Source organism: Equus asinus, chromosome 7, assembly GCF_041296235.1.
Source record: "Equus asinus isolate D_3611 breed Donkey chromosome 7, EquAss-T2T_v2, whole genome shotgun sequence".
Classification (NCBI taxonomy): Eukaryota; Metazoa; Chordata; class Mammalia; order Perissodactyla; family Equidae; genus Equus; species Equus asinus.
In genome coordinates this window covers 28,481,607-28,503,727 of record NC_091796.1, presented here as the reverse complement: position 1 = coordinate 28,503,727, position 22,121 = coordinate 28,481,607, and the positions used below count along the sequence as shown (strand labels likewise).

Below are 22,121 nucleotides of genomic sequence, written 5' to 3'. Positions count from 1 at the left end.
AACAACCTAAACATAAGAGCTAAAGCTGTAACACTCTTAGAAGAAAACACAGGACAAAATCTTCATGACATTGGATTTGGCAATGACTTCTTGGATATGACACCAAAAGCACAGGCAACAAAAGAAAAAATAGATAAATCAGACTTCATGTAAATTAAAAATTTGTGTGCATTAACAAACACCATCAACAGAGTGAAAAAGCAACCCATGGAATAAGAGGAAATATTTGTAAATCGTATATCTAATAAAGAGTTAATATCCAGAAATATATTCTGGATAGACTCCTACAACTTAGCAACAAGAAAACAAGCAAGCTGATTAAAAAATGGGCAAAAGGACTTGAATGCACATTTCTCCAAAAAGATATACAAATAAGTGCATGAATAGATGCTCATCACCACTTATCACTAGGGAAATGCAATTCAAAACCACAATAAGATACCACCTGACAACCATTAGGATGGTTATTACCAAAAACAAACCAATAAAAAAACAGAAAATAACAAGTATGATGAAGATGTGGAGAAATTGGAACCCTTGTCCATTGCTGGTGGGGATGCAAAATGGTGAAACTGCCGTGGAAAAGAATATGGCGGTTCCTCAAAAAATTAAACATAGAATTACCATACGATCCAGAAATTCCACTTCTGAGTACGTACCCAAGAGAGATGAAAGCAGGAACTCAAACAGGTATCTGTACACCAACGTTCATAGCAGCATTATTCACAATAGTCAAAAAGTGGAAACAACCTAAATATTCATTGACAGATGAATGGATAAATAAAATATAGTATATACATACAGTGGAATATTATTCAGCCTCACAAAGAAATGAAATTCCAACAGGTACTACAATACAGATGAACCTTGAAGACATTATGCTAAGTGAAATAAGCCAATGACAAAAGGACAAATACTGCACGATTCCACTTATATGAGGTTCCTAAGTAGTCACATTCAAAGAGACAGAACACAGAATAGAGGTTACCAGGGGCTGGGGGCTGGGAATATGGAGTCAGTGTTTACTGGGCACAGAGTTTCAGTCCACGAAGATGAAAAAGTTCTAGAGGTGAATGGTGGTGATGGTTTCACAACAATGTGAATTTACTTAATATCATTGAATTGTACGCTTAAAAATAGTTAAGGTGGTAAGCGTTATGTGCATTCTACCACAATAGTAACAATTTTTAAAAAGAAGCAGGATGATGGAGTCAGGGAGGCCCCCTGCACTCAGTTCTGAGGAGCCCCCATCTGGAGCACAGGGTTCTCGCGTAGGAGGCACATTCTTGAGGGGCACTGACAAACCAGCCTTCTCAGGAGGCAAGCTGGAAATGCACCACAGGAGGAGAGACCGAAGAACCTGGGGTGCGATCTTGAGGAGAGAGGCTGTATTCACACAGCTGCAGGGCTGACACGAAAACATACACTGTGTCGTGTCGGGAGATCTGGAACAGACAAGCGGAAGTCTCGGGGAGACCACGTGGGGTTTAATTTCAGGTAGATCTTTCTGACAACCAGGGCTGCTTGGCAGTGGAATGGGTTGCTCTGGGAGAGGGGGAACTGTCCACCACTCAAGAAAGGCTGGATTCAAACCCAGACCAGCGAAGCAAGCGGTGGGGATGCTGTGGAAAGGATTCCTGTGACAGTGGGAGATTGGTCCAACTGACCTCCATGAACCCTGGCCGTGAGCCCTCATTCTAGTCCAACTCCATCAGTGCTTGGCTGTCTGGTCTTGGATGAGTCACCACCTCCAGGATCTCAGTTTAGTCATCCGAGTAATTAACACCAGCGTGTCCTCCCTCACCTCCCCACCCCCAGGGGTGTGGTAAGGAAGAAGTGAAATGAAGACTCCTGAAGGAGAAAGCCCAGATATCTTACCAGCCCTCCTCCCTCCTGGTCTCTGCTTTCCCTTCCTCTCAGATCAGGGCTGGGAGTGTTTCCCAGGGTGCAGTTTGCCCACCACTGAGGGCATGTAGGATGCTGGTGGTGATGCACGAGGGTTAGCTAATGTTGTGTATTTATTTTCATATGTGCTAATGTATACGTGATATTTAAAGCAAAGGATAACAGGTTTTTTATGGTAGTGATATCAACTTTCATTTAAAAATAAACCTACACGTTAATATAGGTTGTAAAAAGTGAGTTAAAGTGGAATAAGTAAATAATAAGGGAAGCGGTATTTGAATAAAGCGAAAATCTCGAAGGTGGAATGTGAGCGGCTGGCTCTGGGAACCCCTGGATGGACTGAGGGGACACAGCAACCTGGCTCCCCGGGCCCAGCACAGATCCCCAAGGCCTGGGGATGAGACGCAGAGAAAACCAAAGGGCAAAGCCTTTTAGGTTGGTCCTGCTGCCTGGTTTCCTCAAGGTGTCAGAAGCAGAGATTTCATCAACCAATTGAGAACAACTAAGAAATTGAAGCTGGTTCTAGGATCCTCCATCCACACCGCTGTGAGCTGGTCCACTTCTACCTCCTTCTTTTGGGACCTCCTGTCTCTGTTTTTCCTCCTGCCTACCTTCTCCCCCGTGGTCTCCATGAAGCCAGAGGGTGGCCCTGACCAGGCCATTCACCCCAAGGTATTAGGAATATGTTGGGTACCTCCCCAAAAAGTACATTTAAAGAGAGGCCTAGTGAGGAAAAGTAACCTCCGTGGCCAATGTCAGGCACTGTGCCGCACAGCGAGGGGACTGTTCCTGTCTGGAACAGCAGTGCTAGTGCTCCGCAGCTCACCTTTGGCACCAAGGAGGGCAAGCTGCCCTCATGCCTGTGTCTTCAAGCATGATACGTGAGATCCCCTGAGGAGGAATGATCTAGAAACCTGATCAAGGTCCAGTCCCCTCCATACCCACAGCTATCTGCTGATCACTCTGGTCAAAGGGTCACTCGGTCAACCTAGGGCACCTACCTTCCCCGAGGAGGAGGAAGGAAAGAAGGTTCCAGCTGATTATCAGCCAGAACCTGGGGAGATGGCCCTTGGTTGTGGGGAGAGGGCAACAAGGTGAGGGGTGGGATATATGCTGCAAATGTCCCCTTTCTTTACTCTTCCTTCCTTCTATAATCGCCCACATGCCGAATTTTGAAATATTCTCACCTGTCAAACTGCATGGATGAAAAAATAATCATCTTCCCCATTTTAATCATCAAAGGCCCCCTGTAGCAAACAAACACCCAGTTGATAGAATTCCAGGTGAAAAGCAAATAAACGTAACCTTTTGTTTATGAAAGCAGTCCCTCGAATATTTAAAAATCATGTTTTTCATTCCTTCTTCCTGAATGCAGCCTGGAAATAGTAAAAACCCAGCTCCCTCCAGCCCATAGAAGGACGGAGGGCCCAGTAGCTTGACTCAGAGACTTTAAGAGGCAAGAAAACACTACCCCGGATGATTCTTGTGGTAAGTTGGAGAACCACTGAGTTACATCAATTCTTTCTCAATGGTGACTCTTTAGATGCTCTTCTCCTAACAGTGGAACCCTGGGTTTTCATGTGACCGAAGCATAAGGCAGGACAAGGAGCTGAAAAGCAGGAAAAGGGGAGACTAAGAGAACTAAGAGAACAAAAGAGGAAAATCAAATCAAAAAGACAGGCACTGGGCATGAGCAGACAATACACACACGTACACACATACACACCCACAGACCACCCACAGACCACACACAGACCACACACACATACACACATACAACACGAAGGGCCAATAAACATATGAAAAATATTCAACCACACCAGTAACCAAAGAGAGAACATTGAAAAGCCCCCTTTCCTATCGAATTGAAAAATTGAACACTACTACCAAGCATTAGCAAGGCTGAGGGACATGAGTGCTCTTGCACAGCTGGTGGGACTGCGCACAGGTGGAGACTTTGTAGGGCAACTTGGAAATGCCCATCAAAAGCTTTAACCAGGTGTGTTGTTTATAATAGTATTATTTACAGTAAAAAATTTTAGAGGAGGAACACAATATAAATGTCCAACAATAGGGGATTCAGTGACTAGATGGTGGTACTCCCTACTCCAGAACACTACACAGCTGTTACAAGCAGGGATGTTAAGGGAGGTTTAATGGCATAGAAATAAACATGCTCTAAAACAGGGGATGCTCCACCAGCCCATCCTTTCAAACTATATATGGGTAGAAAAGACTAGAAATGAAGGCACAAAAATGCCACCAGTGATGTTTTTCCAGGTGATGGAATTACAGATGTTCTTTTTTTATGTTTGCCCATCTCTATTTTCTGAATTTTCTGCAATGATCAAATTTGGCTTTTGTAGTCAGAGAAAAGATCAATAACATATCTTTTGAGAAAAGAATTAATGAAGTTGCAAGTTACTGCAATGAGGATCCCAGAGGTATGGGGCAAGTGTTCAAGGTTGGCTGGGAGGGGGGAGATCAGAGATACAGAGAAATTGAGAGCCAAAGCTGATTGGAAGAGAGGCTTTGTTTATTTCTGCCCAGGTGGTTGCAAGAGAGGGTGGAAGGTGCACCACAAGGTACATGCTGGAAGGGAGTGCATCAGCCCTCTGCTGTTCTACTGAGGCACTGTGGGAAAGTCACTTCTCTCCTGGCTGCCACATTCCCCTCCCCTCGATGGCCCATGACTCTGTGCAATCAGGGTATTATGATGCTGGTACCCACAAGGGATGTCCACCTGATAAATATGTTCAATGATGGGGTGAGGTGGGGTCAGGACTTTAGGGGACAAAGATGAGATAAAACCAGACATGGGATACAGTGTGTGTTTTTACATGCTTTGTTCCCCTGCCTCCTGTAAAGAAAAAAATGACTGAATTTAAGGCTTTGGGCCAGAGATATACTTGAAATAAGTTGTGTCACTCCTCATAAAACAAGGAGGCCTTGAAGGCAGCGTGCTGGAACTCTGGAAGATGCAGATTCAGATTCCCTCCACCAAGCCCTGACAGGAACTCACCTTCTTGGGCATCAGGAGGAAAACAAGGGAACAGAAGACAGGGAAAGCTGCCTTTGAACTCAGAGGGGACTCTCCATAGACACTCATTGACAAGAGTAGTTGAAAACACAGAACATGCTCAGGCTGCTCCCGTCCCTCCATCACGCCTCCAGGTCCTCTCGCCTTTCCCACTCCCTTCAGTCCCCAGAGTACACGAGCTTGCTCTTGAGAAGGCCACACGGAAGGGATGGGGCCTCACCGGGACCCTAGCCAATAGGAAGACCCTGGAGGGTGGCAAGGGAGATGGGACTGCCCAGAGCAAGACAGAGGCCTGGCGAGCCCAACCCAGGCAGGGAGGGATGGCGGACAGGCCAGGCACGGCACTGACCTCTGGGCATGTCCATGGGGTTGAAGCTGGCCAGCAGGTCCCGGCACCACTGGCGGTCACCTTCCACCTTGCTCAGCCAGTTGTTGCAGTTGAAGTAGTAACGGAGGTGAGGCCGCTTCATGTCGGTCACAATGACATGGTCCAGGTACCAGCTGGCGTTCAAGCCTGTGTTGTCGTGCTCGATCCTGGGGCGAAGCAGACACCCACCCTATCATGGGCAGAACTGAGACAGCGCCCCTTCCATGCTGAAATACCCAAAAGGTCTACTCCAAAGAGAGGTTCAGTCATTTGTTGTTGTTGCTACTTTACCTCTCAAACCTCAGTTTCCTCATCTGTGAAATGGGGATTCCTTGCAAGGTGGATGTGCTTTTTAATGAATGTTACATTGACACACTGCCTGCAAGGAACTCTTGCCTTCCATAGACAATCCAGGATCACCAAGGCTTGCAATGGGACCATCTTGAACTTCCCCTTTCTCTCTGACTCCCAGATACTCTCCTTAGTCCAGGAGACTAAGGATCCACCCAGAGGATCCCTCATGGCCATCCAGACCGGTGCTGTCCCCTAGAAATATCACAGGACCTACATATGCAAGCCACATATGTAGTTTTATATTTTCTAGTAACCACATTGAAAAAGAAACAAAGAAACAGGTGAAATTAATTTTGACAATATATTCCATTTAGTCCCTTTATCATCAACATATAACCATGTAAAAATTTATTAATAAGCTATTTTACATTCTTTATCTTGTACTAAGTTTTCAAAAATCTGGTGTGTTTTTGTATGCACAGCACATCTTGATTTGGACCAGCCACAATTCAAGTACTCGATAGCCATGTGTGGCCACGGGCTACTGTATTTAGCAGCATAGACTCAGACTCTTCAAAATCTGGCCCCCAATATCTTCTCCCACTTCCTATAGTCCTCTTCACCCTTGGCTGTCCCAGTTTCCTCTCTAGGGTCTAGTTTCCTGTCCAGAATTTGACCCCTGGATGACCTCACTTTGCGCCAAGCATCTCCTCCCTGTCCCATCACAGTGGGCCTTATTCTTGCCGGCTTTAACAGGACAAACCCAGCTCAAGACAGACGGATGACATACATGATGTACACATGGATGCCTGCCAGGTATAGAGCCTGGCACATAGTAGGACCTCAGCTTAGTGGTTGCCTTTGCCCACACACTGACACCGTCTTCCTACTCTCCCCTGTAAGAGGCCCCATACAACCCCATACAACTAGTGCCAAGGTCCTTATCTCTCTAATGAGGAGAGCTCGTGGTCCTAGATTTTTCTAATGGGAGGGAGAAAAATCAAGACTGAACTGAGGCAGTATTTGACTTCTGTCCAGGCCCATGTCTGGGAACTACCAGACCACAGATGATCTTGACATTCTGACAAACGGGCATGAGCTTGTATGAGGATGGGTAGCAGGGGGGAGAGGGCAAAAAGGAGCGATTGAAGGTTCCTCTTTGACAACCAGGACAAAAGGATTATCCATCCCCACACACTCATGAAAACTCCCCCGGAGACAGCAGGTTGGAGGGAGCTCTCTGTAGAAGGCATCCTGTAGTATGACCCAGCATCTCTAACACTCTCTGAGTGCTCACTCTACGCCAGCTACGATTCTAAGCACTCACGCATTGAGTCCTCGCTAACCCTAGGAGCCAGGCACCATTATTACAGATGAGGAAACTGAGGCTTGGAGAGGAAACCTGTCCAAAGTCCCACAGCTGGTAAATGGCAGGGCAGAAATTTGAACCAAGACAATCTGGACTCAGTCTGCTCCCAACCATTGTGCTAGGGTCTCAGAGCATATTTGCCAAGTTTGTAAAAAATTGTCCCAAATTGTCTTAACCCAAAGAAGTGAATCTCTATTGGAGAAGTTTAGGGCTCTGTGACTCAGGGTGGGAGGGAAAGATTTGGGCCTTTGGTAACTCCTCCAATGACACCAGGAGAGTAATTCACATCCAGAAAGCATCAGTAGGGAAGTCAGTTCCTAATCTACTTGCCATCCTCTCAGCCCCTCCCTTGGATAGGGGCAAGATTCTCACCTGATTTTGTAGATGAGGCCCACGTTGTTGGTTCTCACCCGGAACACATCGACGTTGGCTTTCTCAAAGGCAGATTCACTCCTGCAATGATGGTGTGCACAGTTAGCACAGGTCAGTGCCTGGCTCACAGGCCCAGGAGGAGAGCCAAGGCTGGCATCCCCCTTCTTCCTCCACCGTCCCATCCAGAAAGTGCTCCCGGCAACCCATCCCATTCTAAGATTCCTTTCTGACATGGTTTGGAGAGGTGGCGGGCAAGGATGGTTAGTATTCGTTCCTTGTTTTCACACCCAGGTTCTCACGCCATCCTTGCCGTGTGCCAATATTAGCCCCATTTTACAAACAAGTAAACTGCTAGTTGGTAGCAGAGCTGGGACCAGAACCTGACTCTCCAAAGTCGAGCTCCAATGCTCTCTGGTTGCTCTGAGTGGGGACGGTGGAGGAGGAAGAGAGGCATGATGAATGCCACAGTGCTCTCAGGTCTGCAGGCCTCCTGGCCTTCCTCCTTGCTTGCCTGGCTCTTGCTGGGGAGAGTTGTGATGGCAGCCCCAAGTAGATGCAGACCTTGGGTAGTGGTCCATGGTCCTGCCATTCCAACAAGAGAGGAAGTGCTCAACCCAAACCAGCAACCAGGGAAGTGGGTGCAGTGAGGGAATGCATATCTGCCATCTTGCAGGCGGTGTGAACAGAAGCAAGTACACCTGAGATGTTCCAAAATGAGGTGCCCAGGTGAGTCCAGACTCGGAAGTATCCTAGATTCAATCAGCTTACACGCAGAAGAGCTGGAGCAGCCTCGCCACGGAGTCCTCTGGGAGTGGAAGCCTGAATCCTACATGGTCATCTGCTCTGTCCTCTGTGTGGGCCAGGACCCCCATCATTCAAGCTGAGGCCAGCCCACAGCTCTTCCTGCCCCCACAGTGAAGCCCCTGGGGCCCTGAGAGCTGTAGACATCCTCTGGTGCTCCCAGCTGCAGCTCTCAGCACTGGCACACAGCCCACAGGAAAAGAAAAGCACAGAAGACATATGCCTATTTATTGGCCACCAGTGTGTTTCAAAATAAAGGGGGAGGTGAAGGCCTTTTCCCCAAGGCAACAAGGCTCGGACTCTGTCAGTAACAGAAAGCTTTTAAGGTTCTACAGACCCAGAGGCTGTGATTCTGCCAACAGACTCACTTCGGCCAACAGTCTCCCCCGGGGGGGAAGTTTCCTTAAGGTGGGCACACCAGGAGCCGTGGGGCCTACGGCCCTCCTAAAGTAGTGCAGAGCTCACGAAATCAGGCGGAAATGTACACTGAGGCAGACTTGTCGGGAAACAGAGGCCCCAAAGGTGAAGTCTGGGCACAGAGGGTGAGGAGGAGAGAGTGGTGGGGCTGTCTGGGTATTGCTGGAGTGAAGGGGCCGACTCCGGGCTTGCTGCATGTACTGAGGCCCAGGTGGTCTCAGCCCCTGGAGGAAGGGAGGGACTGAGACAATGCATGGTACCCAGAGTCTCTACTCCACCATTGGCTTTATTTAATATTTACACAAATTTAAACATTGAAAAGTTTCACTTTGGAAGAATTCAGAATTCTAGTCTTTTAAAGAAAGAAAAAGAAAAAAATGGGGGATCGTCTGTGGTCCATCCAGACAATAGAATACTATTCAGCAACAAAAAAGAAGCGAGGTCCCAAGCCATGAAAAGACATGGAGGAATCTTAGATGCATATTGCTGAGTGAAAGAAGCCCATCTGAAAAGGCTACACACTGTGTGATTCCTCCTATAGGACATGTGGAAAAGGGAAAACGATGGAGACAGTAAAAAGATCAGTGGTTGCCAGGAGTTGCAGGAAGAGGACTGAAGAAGCAGAGCACAGGGGATTTTTAGGTCAGTGAAACTACTCTGTATGATACTGTAATGATGGATTCATGTCATTAGACATTTGTCCAAACCCATAGAATGAACAACACCAAGAGTGAAGCCTAATGTAAACTCTGGACTTTAGTTAATGATATCAATATTAGTCAACAATTGTAACTAATGTGTCACACTCATAAAAGATGTTAACAATAGAGGGGGTGACATGAGAATGTGGTCTCTTGGCTCTTGAAAAAAAGCAAGGAAAATGAGAAGTCTTCTCTATGAAGAAGCAGTAAATCCTCCCTCTTGGGAAAATAAACTTACCAGGCTCAGCATTTAAAGGGAAATGAAACCAAACTAGCCATCAGGGGGGTCTGGCTGATGTCAGAACCTCACCTCCAAAGGTGAATAACAACACACTTTCTTTTTTAGAGTCAAAGCACTTGTTAAATGACTTGGAAAACATATGAATATTGATCCTGTGCGTCAGGACTGTGTGAGTAGGAAAGAAGGAAATGAATATGAGGTATTTTTTGTTTCAATATGTGAGACAAGAAATTTGATTTTTAGAATAAATAGCGAAGAGTCTCTACATCAAATAAATACCCAATGAAACAGTTGCCCTGGGAAGCTATGTGGTGGAATATTATGCAACCATTAAAAATCCTGATGTAAAAGAAGATTCAATGAAATAGAAACAGGTTTATGATATAGGCTCAAAAGAAAAGCCTGGTTAAAAATAGAATGTACGAACGGAACCGCCAATACAAACAGGATACCTGCTTCATTTGAAAACAACAAAGAGAGGGAGGATTCATACAAAAACTTCGTGTCTACATGGTAACACTAATATGAAGTCTTGGTTGTTTATTTTTGTCCGTATATATATTTTTTAATTTTCTGAAGAGCATACATCTTGTTTTTGTAATTATGTAAAAAAACCACAGTTCCCGGTTTCAGTAGCGCCCACCACACCCAGCCGGCAGCTGCCTGTGGAGAATTCCTTGGAAGGAGTTTGAGGATTGCTGGCTTCATCTGCTGAGGGTGCATGGAATTTGGGAAACAGCCAAGGCTGATGAGTAGGGGATGAGGAGAGGGATCTGGAAGGAAAGCAGCTGGCTTTCCGGGTGCCTCTGACGAGAGTTCCAGAAGAGAAGCTCTGACAGCTGCATTCAGTCAGGGCAGCTCGTGCCTTCAGAAAGGCCCCGAGCACGTGAGCAGGTGGGATGTGGACTCGTCCGTTCCAGTGTGTATGTTAAATAGGCGAGCACAGTGCTTTACAGCCACTCGGAGAACAAATTTTAAAAAGCGAGATGGAGGAAGGGAAACCAAAAGAATGGGCAGAGTGAGCTCTCCGCACAGTCTCAGGACCACACTGGGGCATTCCAGGGCTTTCCAGACTATGAAGCAATCGTCCAAGGCGTTTACAAGGCGGAGACCAACATCTTCTTGGCAATAAGAAGAAGGCCTTCTGCACGGCAGGAGTCTCTCTCTTCAGAGGAGGGAGAGGACAGGACTTCAGGGACAGGCCTGGACCGACTCCCTTCACTCAGGGAGGGGCCGGGATAAACCCAAACAAGCCCCAACCCCAACCCCAGCCCACTCGGGCTCAGATTCCCAAATCCCCACTTCTGCTAAGTCAGGATGCAAAGGCCTGTTGGTTCCAGAAAGCTGACTGGGGCTGGGGTGGAAAGAGCAAAGGACTGCGGGTCCCTGGTCAGAAGAAACAGTAAAACACAGGTGTCTTCACATTTCCGTATGGAAGACTGTGGCTTCACCGTGGCTCCTGGTCCATCCGCAAATCAAGGCTAACGCCTGTGCCTGTGCCTGCTGTGCAGCAGGGACCCCACCCTACCCAGAGCATCTACAGGCCGCATAGGGCATTTTAGCCACCCACCGGACAGAGCCAGCAGGCTAAAATGCTAGGCATTCTCTGACACTCTCAGGTGGTTAACTCTCAGCAGGAGAACCATGTTGCAGAAGATACATGAGACCCCATCCTTTTGCCATATTCTGAACACGTGACCCTGTGTTGAGGGTGGTCCTGGCTAACGGAGGGGAACCCAGACATGAGGGCTTCCTCTGGGAGCCAGAGGTGTTGGCACTAAGTGGTGTGGGGGTTGGGGTGGAGGCCAGCTAATGGGGAGTCCAGGTGAAGGTGTCACACTCCTTGCTGCCTAAGAGAGAGTCCAGTGTGCACGGAGGAACTGAGACATCAGACAGTGAAGGTGAGAATGAGCAGCATTTTCATATCAGGCACCAAAGTTCTCCTTGCAGCAGAAATTATTTTGCACTGGAAAAAATATCCTGATAAGCCATATGGGAGCAGAAGGTGACGTTCTGGAGCAGAGGAGAAAAAGCACAAGAAAGAACAGGAATTGAGGGAAGAAAGATAAAAGAGGCTGTGGGAGAAGCAAGAGAGAAAGGAGGGTGAGAGACAGAGCCAGAGGCTGCGGAGAAAGGGGTCAGGGAGAGAGTCCAAGAAAGCTGGAGGCTTAATGTTAAGACTAGGGGCCTATCTCATATTCAGTTTGAAGCTGTTGGCATTGCTGCGATGTGAACTCTCTCTGGTGCCTCGAGCTATTAGTGAAGGATGATAGACACAAAAATGCCTTGGAGCATGTGCGTGTGTAAGGCAAAGAAAAGGAGCTCGGTTCCAGTGGACACATGGGTTTGGGTTTGGGGTGACAGGGTGTGGTGAGGAGAGAGCAGCAGCAGATAGGGAGATGAGAGATTTCGAGACCAGTGGGCATTCCAACCAGACCCCAGGGACCAGCGTGGGTGAGGGCTGGGCTGGGTTAACTGCATCTAAATCTCACAGAGCTCAGTGACCTCTGCCGCTATCTGCATCTGGGTTACAGGAGCAACCTGGAATTCCTCGGAGAGCAATGCTCCCCTCCCAGACCCGAGGTCTCCATCTTGAACTGAAAGCATCTTAGATGGCGAGGATTGTGTCTACGCAATTCTCTTTGTAGACATTTTCTCAAGTATTGCAGCAGCCAGACTCTGGTCTCCTCCTTCCCATTTATCTGCTCACCGTGGTCAGATTCATCTTTCTTGGCTGCATAGTAAGTGGACGCTCCGTTGATCAGCTTTCAAGCAAGGCCTTCTACAGTCTGGTCCTCCCCTGCCTTTCAGGCCCCATAGGCCTGTGGTGCCCCTTGCTGCCTCTGTACTTTTGCACGCTAACCCCCTTGGTCTCAAGTACCCTCTTTCTTCCCCCTCTTTCTTCCCCTTTCTTATCTGAGTCCTTTTCACCACTTGAGGCCCAGATTACATGTCCTCTCCTGCACAGTCATGCTCTAGCCACACTGATACCACATCATTTACTGAGCTCTGACTATTTGCAAATGACTGGGAATGATGCTGGAGGCACAAAGCAGACCTCCCCTCACCTTCTGGCTCTACCTGGTATCTCTCTACGTATCACCTCTCCAGTCTTTCCAAGGCACACAGCCGATACTGCAAACCGTGCCCACATCCCTGAAAACACCCACTCCCCTGGGCTCCTGCAGACCCCTCCTGACTGCCGGATTGGGGTCCTGGCCAGGCCTGTGCTCTTGCCACCCAAACTGGGGCATCACACAGATATAGGAGAGGCCGCACCAGCAGACCCATGGAGTGACTGGGGGGACGTTGGCCTCCATGGGGATAGGCCTGGAGAAGCTGGCTGCTGCGTGTGGTTTCAGCAGGACCTGGAGACCCCTGAACCCACCAGCTCATTCATGGCTCAGACCCCTTTACTATGATGCAGTCTTTCCTTCCTCATTGAGAAGGAAGGCTGGGACTCAAACTCCTGGAAATGGGGACTCAGTGACAAACCTTAACACTGGGTTATAAACCGTGACTCTGGTGGCCTTCCTGAGAGGATATTTGACAAATGAAAAAGGTGAGGGGCAAGAGTCTGAGGACACTAGATGCACAAAGGAAGGAAAGACAGCGAGGAACCACCATGAAAGGAGAAAAAGGTTCTTTTTGTTTGAAAAAGACAGACCAGGATTCCAGAAACCAGATTGGCCAACTCCCCAGGGTCTGGTGGCTTCTCCCTGGAGGGGTGCACTCTGGGGAGGTCACATGGCAAAGAGGATGGACATTTCATGTATTCTCGTTACCGTGCCCACATCACTGGAGGGAAAGACTTCCACAAGCGAGTCACTCTGCAGTGTAAGTGGTACAAGAAGGCGGGTACCCTGTTCTGCGGAAACGGACAAAATAGGAGGTTATGCCTGCCTGGACGCTGCAGCATTTACACCGTAGCCTGCATTCAGGGTAAACACGTGACACGGGGCCTGATCAGTCTGCTAAGCACAGAGCTCAGGGATGTGCCGGCCTGCGGACCCCACCCTTCCACTGCTTCCTCAGCCGTCCCTGAAGGTGCCAAGACGTAGACCCCAGAGGCCACAACTTGCAGCCCCAGGAGACCTTAAAGAGAATCTCCCACACACCCTCCAGGGCCACGGGGCCATGTACTCAAGGAAAATTCTACACCAAGAACCTGAGGTTTGAGGACCAGCTTTACCACCAAAAAGCTCCGTGGCTCAGAGCTACTCACCACTCCTCTCCAGGCCTCAGTTTCCCCATGAATGGGTTGAAATAGATTTAGTGGTTTTCAAATTTTTCTTGGCTGTGGAACTCTTGGCTCAAATAGAATTTGACTCAGAAACTGGTTGGCGCAGGTAAGACATCCATATGTCGAGCTGCTCCGGAGGAAGGAAGGACAGGAGCATGGTGAGCTCAGAACCAGCTGATCGCTCCCTGGTTCCATTCAGCCAGACTGAAAACCAGTTGCCTAGACCATCCCTGCAGCCTCTAGACGTCTCTGGATTTCTATGATTCTGCGAAAGTGTTCTCGTGTTTTACTGCGTGTTGATCTGTGTGCTCACGTGTGTGGTGGGGTGAGAGAATAGAAAAGAAGAGAGAGCAGCCCCTGCTCTCAATGGGTTACAGCAAGATGGAGAACACAAGGCGTACACACAAACACAGACACACACACACACAAGCACATCTACACAAATATGCACACTCGTAAGTAATCCATATGGTTGACTCGAGTGTGCCTTAGCTGGCAGGCAGGTTTACGATGATGTCGGTCCCTGGGTGAGATATAAGTGCAGGGCACTTTAAGCTCACGGCTCTCTCGCATGCATGATCTTGTTTCCTCCTCTCAACTGCCCTGTGAGTTTGGTAAAAGGGGAATTATCACTTCCAGATCATACATGAGGAAGCCAAGGCGTTGGATGCAAAGAGATTCGGCCAAAGTCACATAGCAACTAAGTGGTAAAGCTGGACCTAGACCCAGATTCTTGGTCCTGAGTCCTTATTCTCCCACATCAAGGGACAGGCAATGTGAATTCTAGGTAATTCTGAGATCCAAAGTAGGCATTACTGTACAAAAAATCAAAAGAGGAGCTGAGGAAGATCGACAGGAAATCACTGGGAGAGACCTGCCTGACATGTGGTCTGTCACGAGCAGAGGCCCTGTACCACTTAATGTGGCTGTGGACACACACGTCCTCTCCTCTGGGTTCCAGAACCACAGCAAACCCAGCTAACAGCTCAGGACCCCACCATGGCCGAGTTGGTACTCACTTGCTGGTGAGATGGAGCTTGGGAGAGAGCCCGTTCTCTCCAAAAATGGTGATGAAGACATTGGCGTCTGTTCCTGCACCACGAACATCCCCTGTGGCTGTGACCACCTCATACACTGAAGGAGGAAAGGAGAAAACAGATGGCAAATGCAGAAGAAAACCCAGAATCCGATGTGGGCTTGGAGAAGCCATAGCTCCTGCCAGTCCCGCAGGAACTCTATGAACCCCTGCTACAACCCACAAGCCTCTGAGCCAGCGTCAGACCCACACCAAGTCCTGCTGCGAGACCAATCCTCCCATTTAATGCTGAGCACTCATTTCACAGGTGAGGAGCCTGAAGACAGGGGACAAGCTGAGGTCACGCTCTACATGGTGTCAACACCAGAGCCACACCAGAGGCCCAAGGCCTCCGGACACTCAGTCTGTGATCTTTCTGACACAACACAATGATGCCCTCCTAGACAGCTTTCTCCAGAGCCTACACCTGGCTCTCACCTTCCTCTCTGCTCTCTATCCAATGCAGCGGCCTTACCAACCCTCCCCTCCCGTGACTCCCTGGGCACTGCCACTGCAGTCTCAGGATAAGCCGTCCCAAGGCTGGGTGGTGCAGAGCTTTGCCAGGGAGTCCCTCTTTGGTGGGAGGATTGATTTCCCCTCTTTGTCTCCTTGAAGCTTGTTCTGTTTGCTGTCAACCCCTTTCCTTTTGATGTCCCTGGTTCTGATGAAGGTCCCCATCAAGGCACCGTGAGGGGGAGAAAGGAAGCAGTACATTTGCATGACTCCCTGTCTCTTGGGATAACCAAAGCCTTAATTCTTCACAGTCTACACCACAGGGGTGCCCAACCTGCAAACAACTCCTGTGTCCCTCCTTGGGACACCTCCAGGACCCGCAGTGTTGCCCACATGTCTTGCACATACACAAGGGCATTTCCAAACTAAGTGTTCACGGGAGAATGACCAGAATGGTGAAAATTCTAGAACCACATCACATGAGAGGAAACGTAGAGGCCTGCGGATATTTGGTTTGGAGAAAAGGAGAGTCTGGGATACAGGTGAGAGATGAAGAAACTTCTCAATAGTTGATTCAAGGGTACACAGCTACGTCTTAAACAGGACACTAACCATTTAAAAAAATTGACTAATTGGACTTAATAAAATTAAGACCATCAAGAGAATGAAAAGGCAAGCCACAGACTAGAAAATATCTGGAATGCATAGGTCCAGCAAAGGACTCATACCAAGAAGATGTAAAGAATTCACACAAATCAGTAAGAAAAAGAGAGACCACTCAATTTTTTTAATTGGCAACAATTTCCTTAAAAGATAAACATACACTTAACATAAGATTCAGAAATTCCACTTTTAGGTATTTACCTAAGAGAAATAAAAACACGTCCACAGAAAGATCTGCTCTCAAATGTTCTGGCAGCTTTATCCATAACAGCCCTAAACTGGAAACAACTGACATGTCCGTCAACAGGTGAATGGACAAACAAATTGTGGTATATCCGTACAATGGAATACTACTCAACAATAAATAGGAATGAACTACTGACAGGCACAATACGGAAGACTCTCAAGCACATTATGCTGAGCAAAGAAGTCAGACACAAAACACTACACACTGTAACGCCATTTATATGAAACTCTGGAAAAGACAAATCTAGTCTGTTATAACAGAAAGTAGGACATGGTTGCCTGGGGTTGGGAATAAGGGGGATTGACTGAGAAGGGGTGCAGGGAACTTCTGGTGGATAACTTGAATGTTCTATATATAGGTTGTGCAAGTGGTTACACAGATGTATACCTTTGTCAGCACTCCAGCAGCACATTTAAAATAGATGCATTTCATTGTAAAGTAAATTCTATTTCAATAAAGTTGAAAAATGGGCAAAAGACAAATAGGCATGTCATAAAAGAGGGTATCCAAACGGCTGATAAACATATGGAAGAGTGCTCATCGTTATAACGCATCAAAGAAATGCAAATTAAAATTACAATGAGATACTACTATGTACCCACCAGAATGGCTAAAATTAAAGACTGACAATATTAAGTATTGGCAAGAATGTGGAGCCACTGGCACTCTCATACATTGCTGGTGGGAGTGCAAATTTGTGTGAGCACTGGTATCTAAACTTACTCCCACCCTAGGACCCAGAAATTCTACTTCCAATTATAAATCCAAGAGAAATGAGTGCGTGTGTCCAACAAAAGATGGGTACAAGATCTGTAGCAGCTTTCTGCATCAAAGCTAAAAACTGGAAATAAACCCAAAGTCCACCAACAATAGAATGGTTAAATAAATGGTGATGTATCTATAAAACACAACAGTATACAACAATAAAAAGAACAGACTATATAACATGTCACAGCATGGATAAACCTCTCAGATATAATGTTGAGTGAAAGAGAAGCTAGACACAAAAAAGTGTGTACTGTATGATTCCATTTATATGAAGTTCAAGAACAGAAAAACCTAACGTGTGGTGACAGAATCAGGAGAGCTGTTACCTCTGGGAAGGAGAGTGAAGGAGCTTTCTGGAGGTTGGAGGTGTTCTGTGTCCTGTTCTGAATGATGGTTACAGAAGCATGCACATGTGTAAAAATTCATCACGCTGTACATTTATGAGTTTTGTGCTGCACATATATTATTCCTCAATTTTAAAATTTTAATTTAAAAAGTTCATATAGCTGAAGAACTATCTTGCGGAAGTCAAAAAATATCTTGTGGAAGACAAAATTCTGTTTGGCTCCAGAGGGGAGGACCTCAACTAATAAAGTCCCCTGGTCAGCAAAAAGCGTCAACAGCAATATAGGGTTGCTCCTGGCACATAGCCTGGACAATGAGAGATGCTCAATAAATAATTACCTGGATGAATGAATGAGCAAATAAATGAATGAATGAAACAAGCAATGAAATAAATATGAACTGTGGAACTAAATTGACCAGTATTTGAATCCCAGTTCTACCATTACTGGCTATGAGATTTCAATCAAATTTCTTACTGAACCTCAATTTCCTCATCTCTGAAGTAAGGATAATTTCTTCCTTGAAGGATTATGATAAGGATCAAATCAAATCAAATAAAGGTTTCAACATTCATACTCACTGACTTAGCATTTCCACTTCTGGGAACTTATCTTACCGACACTCTTCCATAGCTGAATGAAAGATATGCATTCCATAAGGGGTAGACTGTTATCATCATCTTCACATCATCATCATCACCACATTATCCTCACCATCATCACATCATCATCACCTTCATCGTCACCATCATCATCACCGCCATCATCATTTCCATTATTGTCATCATCATCATCATCACCCCCATAGTCTCCATTAACAACATCCCCAAGAAGGATGCGTTGGAAAATTATATCCCAACAGATGCTGGGAAACCCCAGACTGGGATGCAGGAGAGGAGAGGGTCCAGGGCTGGAAGCTTGTGCAGGATGGCCTCCGCCGTCCCTTCAGATCTCAGATTCTGGTATTAGTCACTCTTCCCTTCATGGGCCCCAACTTAGACAGGAGATAGACCAATGCGCCAGGCTCAGCCTTCCCTCAGAGCATTGAGGGAGCTCTCTCCTCCCTCTGGCTGTTGGTGAACTCCAGCGCAGCCTAGGGGCAATGCAAGGAACAGAGAAGGAAACCTAGGAGTTTCTCCTCTTCCTTCTTCCCCATCACACTCTCCAAGGTTCTCTCTGTAATGCAAGAACCCAGAGCTCAAAGGGAGTAGGAGACGTGTCATTCTAGAAGTGAGAGGGTAACAATGACAGTGCAGGTGAAGCTCAGCATGTGACTATCATCCACGTTTATTGCGCACGTCCTGCAGCTGACTGGACAGTCAGTGGGTCTGTGTCTCAGAAATGTCAACGTGGCGCCCACCTCTCTAGGATCTTCTCCAGCTATTTTTACCACAGTCAAGATTGAGCAATACAAGAGCAACGACCAGCCAGACTGGCTAGATCCAAGTATTTGTCAATACTCAAGCACCACATTTAAAGTAGATGCATTTCATTATAAAGTAAATTATATTTCAATAAAGGTAAAAAAGGGGCAAAAGACAAATAGGCATGTCTTAAAAGAGGATGTCCAAATGGCTGATAAACATATGGAAAAGTGCTCAGCATTATTACTCATCAAAGAAATGCAAATTAAAATTACAATGAGATACTACTATGTACCCACCAGAATGGCTAAAATTAAAGACTGACAATACTAAGTATTGGCAAGAATGTGGAGCCACTGGCACTCTCATACATTGCTGGTGGGAGTGCAAATTTGTGTGAGCACTGGTATCTAAACTTACCCTCTCCCTATGACCCAGAAATTCTACTTCCAATTATAAATCCAAGAGAAATGAGTGTGTGTGTCCATCAAAAGATGTGTACAAGATCTGTAGCAGCTTTCTGCATCAAAGCTAAAAACTGGAAATAAACCCAAAGTCCACCAACAGCTATTTGCCAGCTTTGTGGTCTTGGGTACGTTACTCAACTTCACTGTGCCCCAGCTTGTTCACCTGAAAAGGAAGATAATAAGAACCTAACCCATCTTGTTGGGCTGCTGTGAAGATGAAATTGGTTCAGATGAGAGAAGCGCTCAGTGTAGTATCTGGCAGCATCATGAGATGAAAACGGAGACCTGCCTTGGGAAAGGATATTTGAAGTTCTTGTCCTCTCTCCTGCTTGTGACCTTGCTGAAGTCACTTAGGTTCTCAGAGCCTCGGTCCTTAACCTGTGAAATGGGACTAATCACACCGCCTTGACTCTTCTCGGGGATGTTGAGGATCAAATACAAGAATGTGAAAAGGCTTCAAAAAGGGTGAAAAGAAGAGGGAACACAAGAGGGATAATATGGTCACACTGCGGCACAAACTGAAGTGGACAGGGTGGCAGCTATGAGAGGCTCTAGAATGCTCTTACCAGCAGCCACGTGGGCTGAGGAGAATCACCCCAGCAGCTGAGAGTGTTTGTCAAGGCTGCTGCCCCCACATCTAGCCTCAAAGCCTCTCCTGCCACCAGACAGTCAGAGCTTGGAGCACACACGCTGGGAGAGGGCAGCAATGCCTCTCTTGTTCTAGGACCCTCTTTCCCTCCCACAAACCCCGTCTCCACCCCAGGAGATGCCCAGGACACTGTGCTGAGAAAGTGGTCCTAGCTGAACCACAGCCTTCCTGGTGCCTCGGCTGTGATCACCTTCTCCGAGTCTGGGCCTGTGCTGGGAGCTGGATGAGAAGGGAGGACAAGCTCAGGAGGCCCCACCCTCCTGGAGGTCAGGGTGGCTGAGGCTATGAGCCCAACACGCCAGACATGTATGAAATGATGGAACAATGGAGAACGGCATGTAATCAGGGAGCTCACAGTGGACTGGAATTAAGGAGGGCTTCATGGAAGAGGGGGACCTGAGCTGGGCTTTCAAAGTTAGGACAGCAAGACAGAGAAAAGGGGGAGTGAACAAGCCCAAGAATAGGCACAGAGCAGGCGTTCAATAAATATTTGGTGAATGAATGAATGAGTGAGTGAGTGAATATGGTGCCTACAGGAACTAGTGAGCCACTCTGGAGTAAGCCCTGAGAATTTAAATGCCTTCGGGGACCAGGTGGGCTGCATCAGTGAGTAAAAGAGACGTAGTGTGAGATGATGGGGAGAGTCTGACACACTGGGAGTCCGCCGCCTGTAGGAGTCCACAGTCAAACGTGTTTTAAAATACTGTCAAGGCAAAACAACAACCACCAAAATAAAATAAACAAAAAAACCCTCTGCAGGCCAAAATTGGCTCCCAGATCCCCAGTTCACTCCTCCTCTGGTTTCCCTGGCAAGAATGTAGAGCATTACAAAGCAGGTCACATAAATGCCAGAGGAAGATGAGATTCAAAGGACAAGACCTTGGGGTCCAGAGCCCCAAGTGCCCTCCCCATATGGGCCACAGCATCTCATTGCAAAGCCCCAGGGTGGATGAGAGAAGGGTCAGGACTCCTCCCCACCCCTCAGAGCACCTGTCGGGCACTCTGCCTGACACAGGCCACATCACGGAGACCAGGCTGGAACGTGGCTCCTGGGATGTCCAGGACCTGGACAGTGTGGGCACTGCGATTCTAGTCTATTCTGTGCCCCTAAGACTCTGACTAAGGGCAGGTTGCCTTGCCTCTCTGTACAGGCAGGACCCTAGTGTAATGCTTGCCCCATTTACTCTGAGGAGATGTAACTGATGCAATAGGATAATCCATGAGGAAAGGGTTAGGTTGGAACCTAAAATTCCTCCCTCAAAGCAAGAGACATGACCCCCCTCCCACCCCAGTGTGCCCCTGCCCGTGCCCCTGGGCCAGGACCACACCTTTGGCCTTGTAGTACTCGTGCTCCAGCTCCTCCTCATCGTCTTCCGAGGCGTAGTTCAGCAGCTCCTGCTCGTACAGGGCTAGGAAGTCGATGTCTTTCTTTCTCCTCTTCTTCTTCTGGGGCATCATTTTGCCGGCTGCCCCTTCCTGGCTCTCGCTGGCTCACTGCGCCCACCTCCTTGGCCAGCAGCCTCTCTCCCTGAGCTCCCGCACCCACAGGCCTCCTGTAGCCTCAGGTCTGGGTGGGCCAGAGCCCACGCTTGAGTCCCCCGTGCCCACAGTGCTGCTCCTGCTCGCCTGAGCCAAACCTCGGTGCTGTGTCTCTCCCCTGCCTCTCTCCCACCCCTCTCTCTGCCACCCTCTCCCGGCCACCTCCTCCTGCACCTGCTCTGGGGTTTCTCCTTGGGCCTCATCACTTATTTATGGAGACTGAGGGCAGGGTGTCCTCCTTACCCCCCGCCTCTCCCCACCGGTTCCCTCTCTCCCTTCATAGAGAATCAGGTGACATTGAGCCCTTGGCATCTGTTTCTCACCTGGCCACACAGCAAGGGGGCCCCCTGGGACCCCTCCAGGCCACCCCAGGAGCAGGTGGGGGCCTCCCACCATGGAGATCTCCCTAACCTTACAGCCCTTGAGGGCTGTGAACTGCCTCCCCCAGAGCTGGGACCTTCCTGAGGAGCACAGGGCCCCAAATCGGCCAACCTCCCAGGACTCAGAGGCCTCCGTTTCTCTCCATTATTCATGACCTCTGATCAGCTTACGGAGCAGGCAAGGTTCCTACTGGATCCTTCTCATTCTCTCTGCTTTCATCTTCTCAAGACTGCTGGATTCTGGAAGTGACCATTCGGCCAGGGGAGACCCACTGCCCTTCAGAGACACTGCTCTGATGGAGCAATCACACAAGCCACAAAGTGTGCACTGCGTCCTGAGTTACTGGCATTGCCAGGCCAGAGCCAAGGACGTTGGCGAGGCCACCACATCCTCAGTGACCCCTTGCTCTGTGGGAACAAGG

General features: G+C 47.9%; 1 protein-coding gene across 2 annotated transcripts in view; it reads right to left on the bottom strand.

The window, feature by feature from the left end:
• Positions 1–21,238, bottom strand: part of LOXHD1 (lipoxygenase homology PLAT domains 1) — a 169,710-nt gene extending 148,472 nt beyond the window's left edge. For both annotated transcript variants that reach the window (XM_044774666.2, XM_014828921.3), the window contains exons 1-4: positions 21,109–21,238; positions 14,770–14,884; positions 7,348–7,428; positions 5,295–5,479 (exon numbers count right to left, since the gene is read on the bottom strand). In XM_044774666.2, coding sequence (XP_044630601.2) covers positions 5,295–5,479; positions 7,348–7,428; positions 14,770–14,884; positions 21,109–21,238 — 511 coding nt within the window. The remainder of the gene's footprint in view (positions 1–5,294; positions 5,480–7,347; positions 7,429–14,769; positions 14,885–21,108) is intronic.
• Between the last annotated feature and the right edge of the window lie 883 nt (positions 21,239–22,121).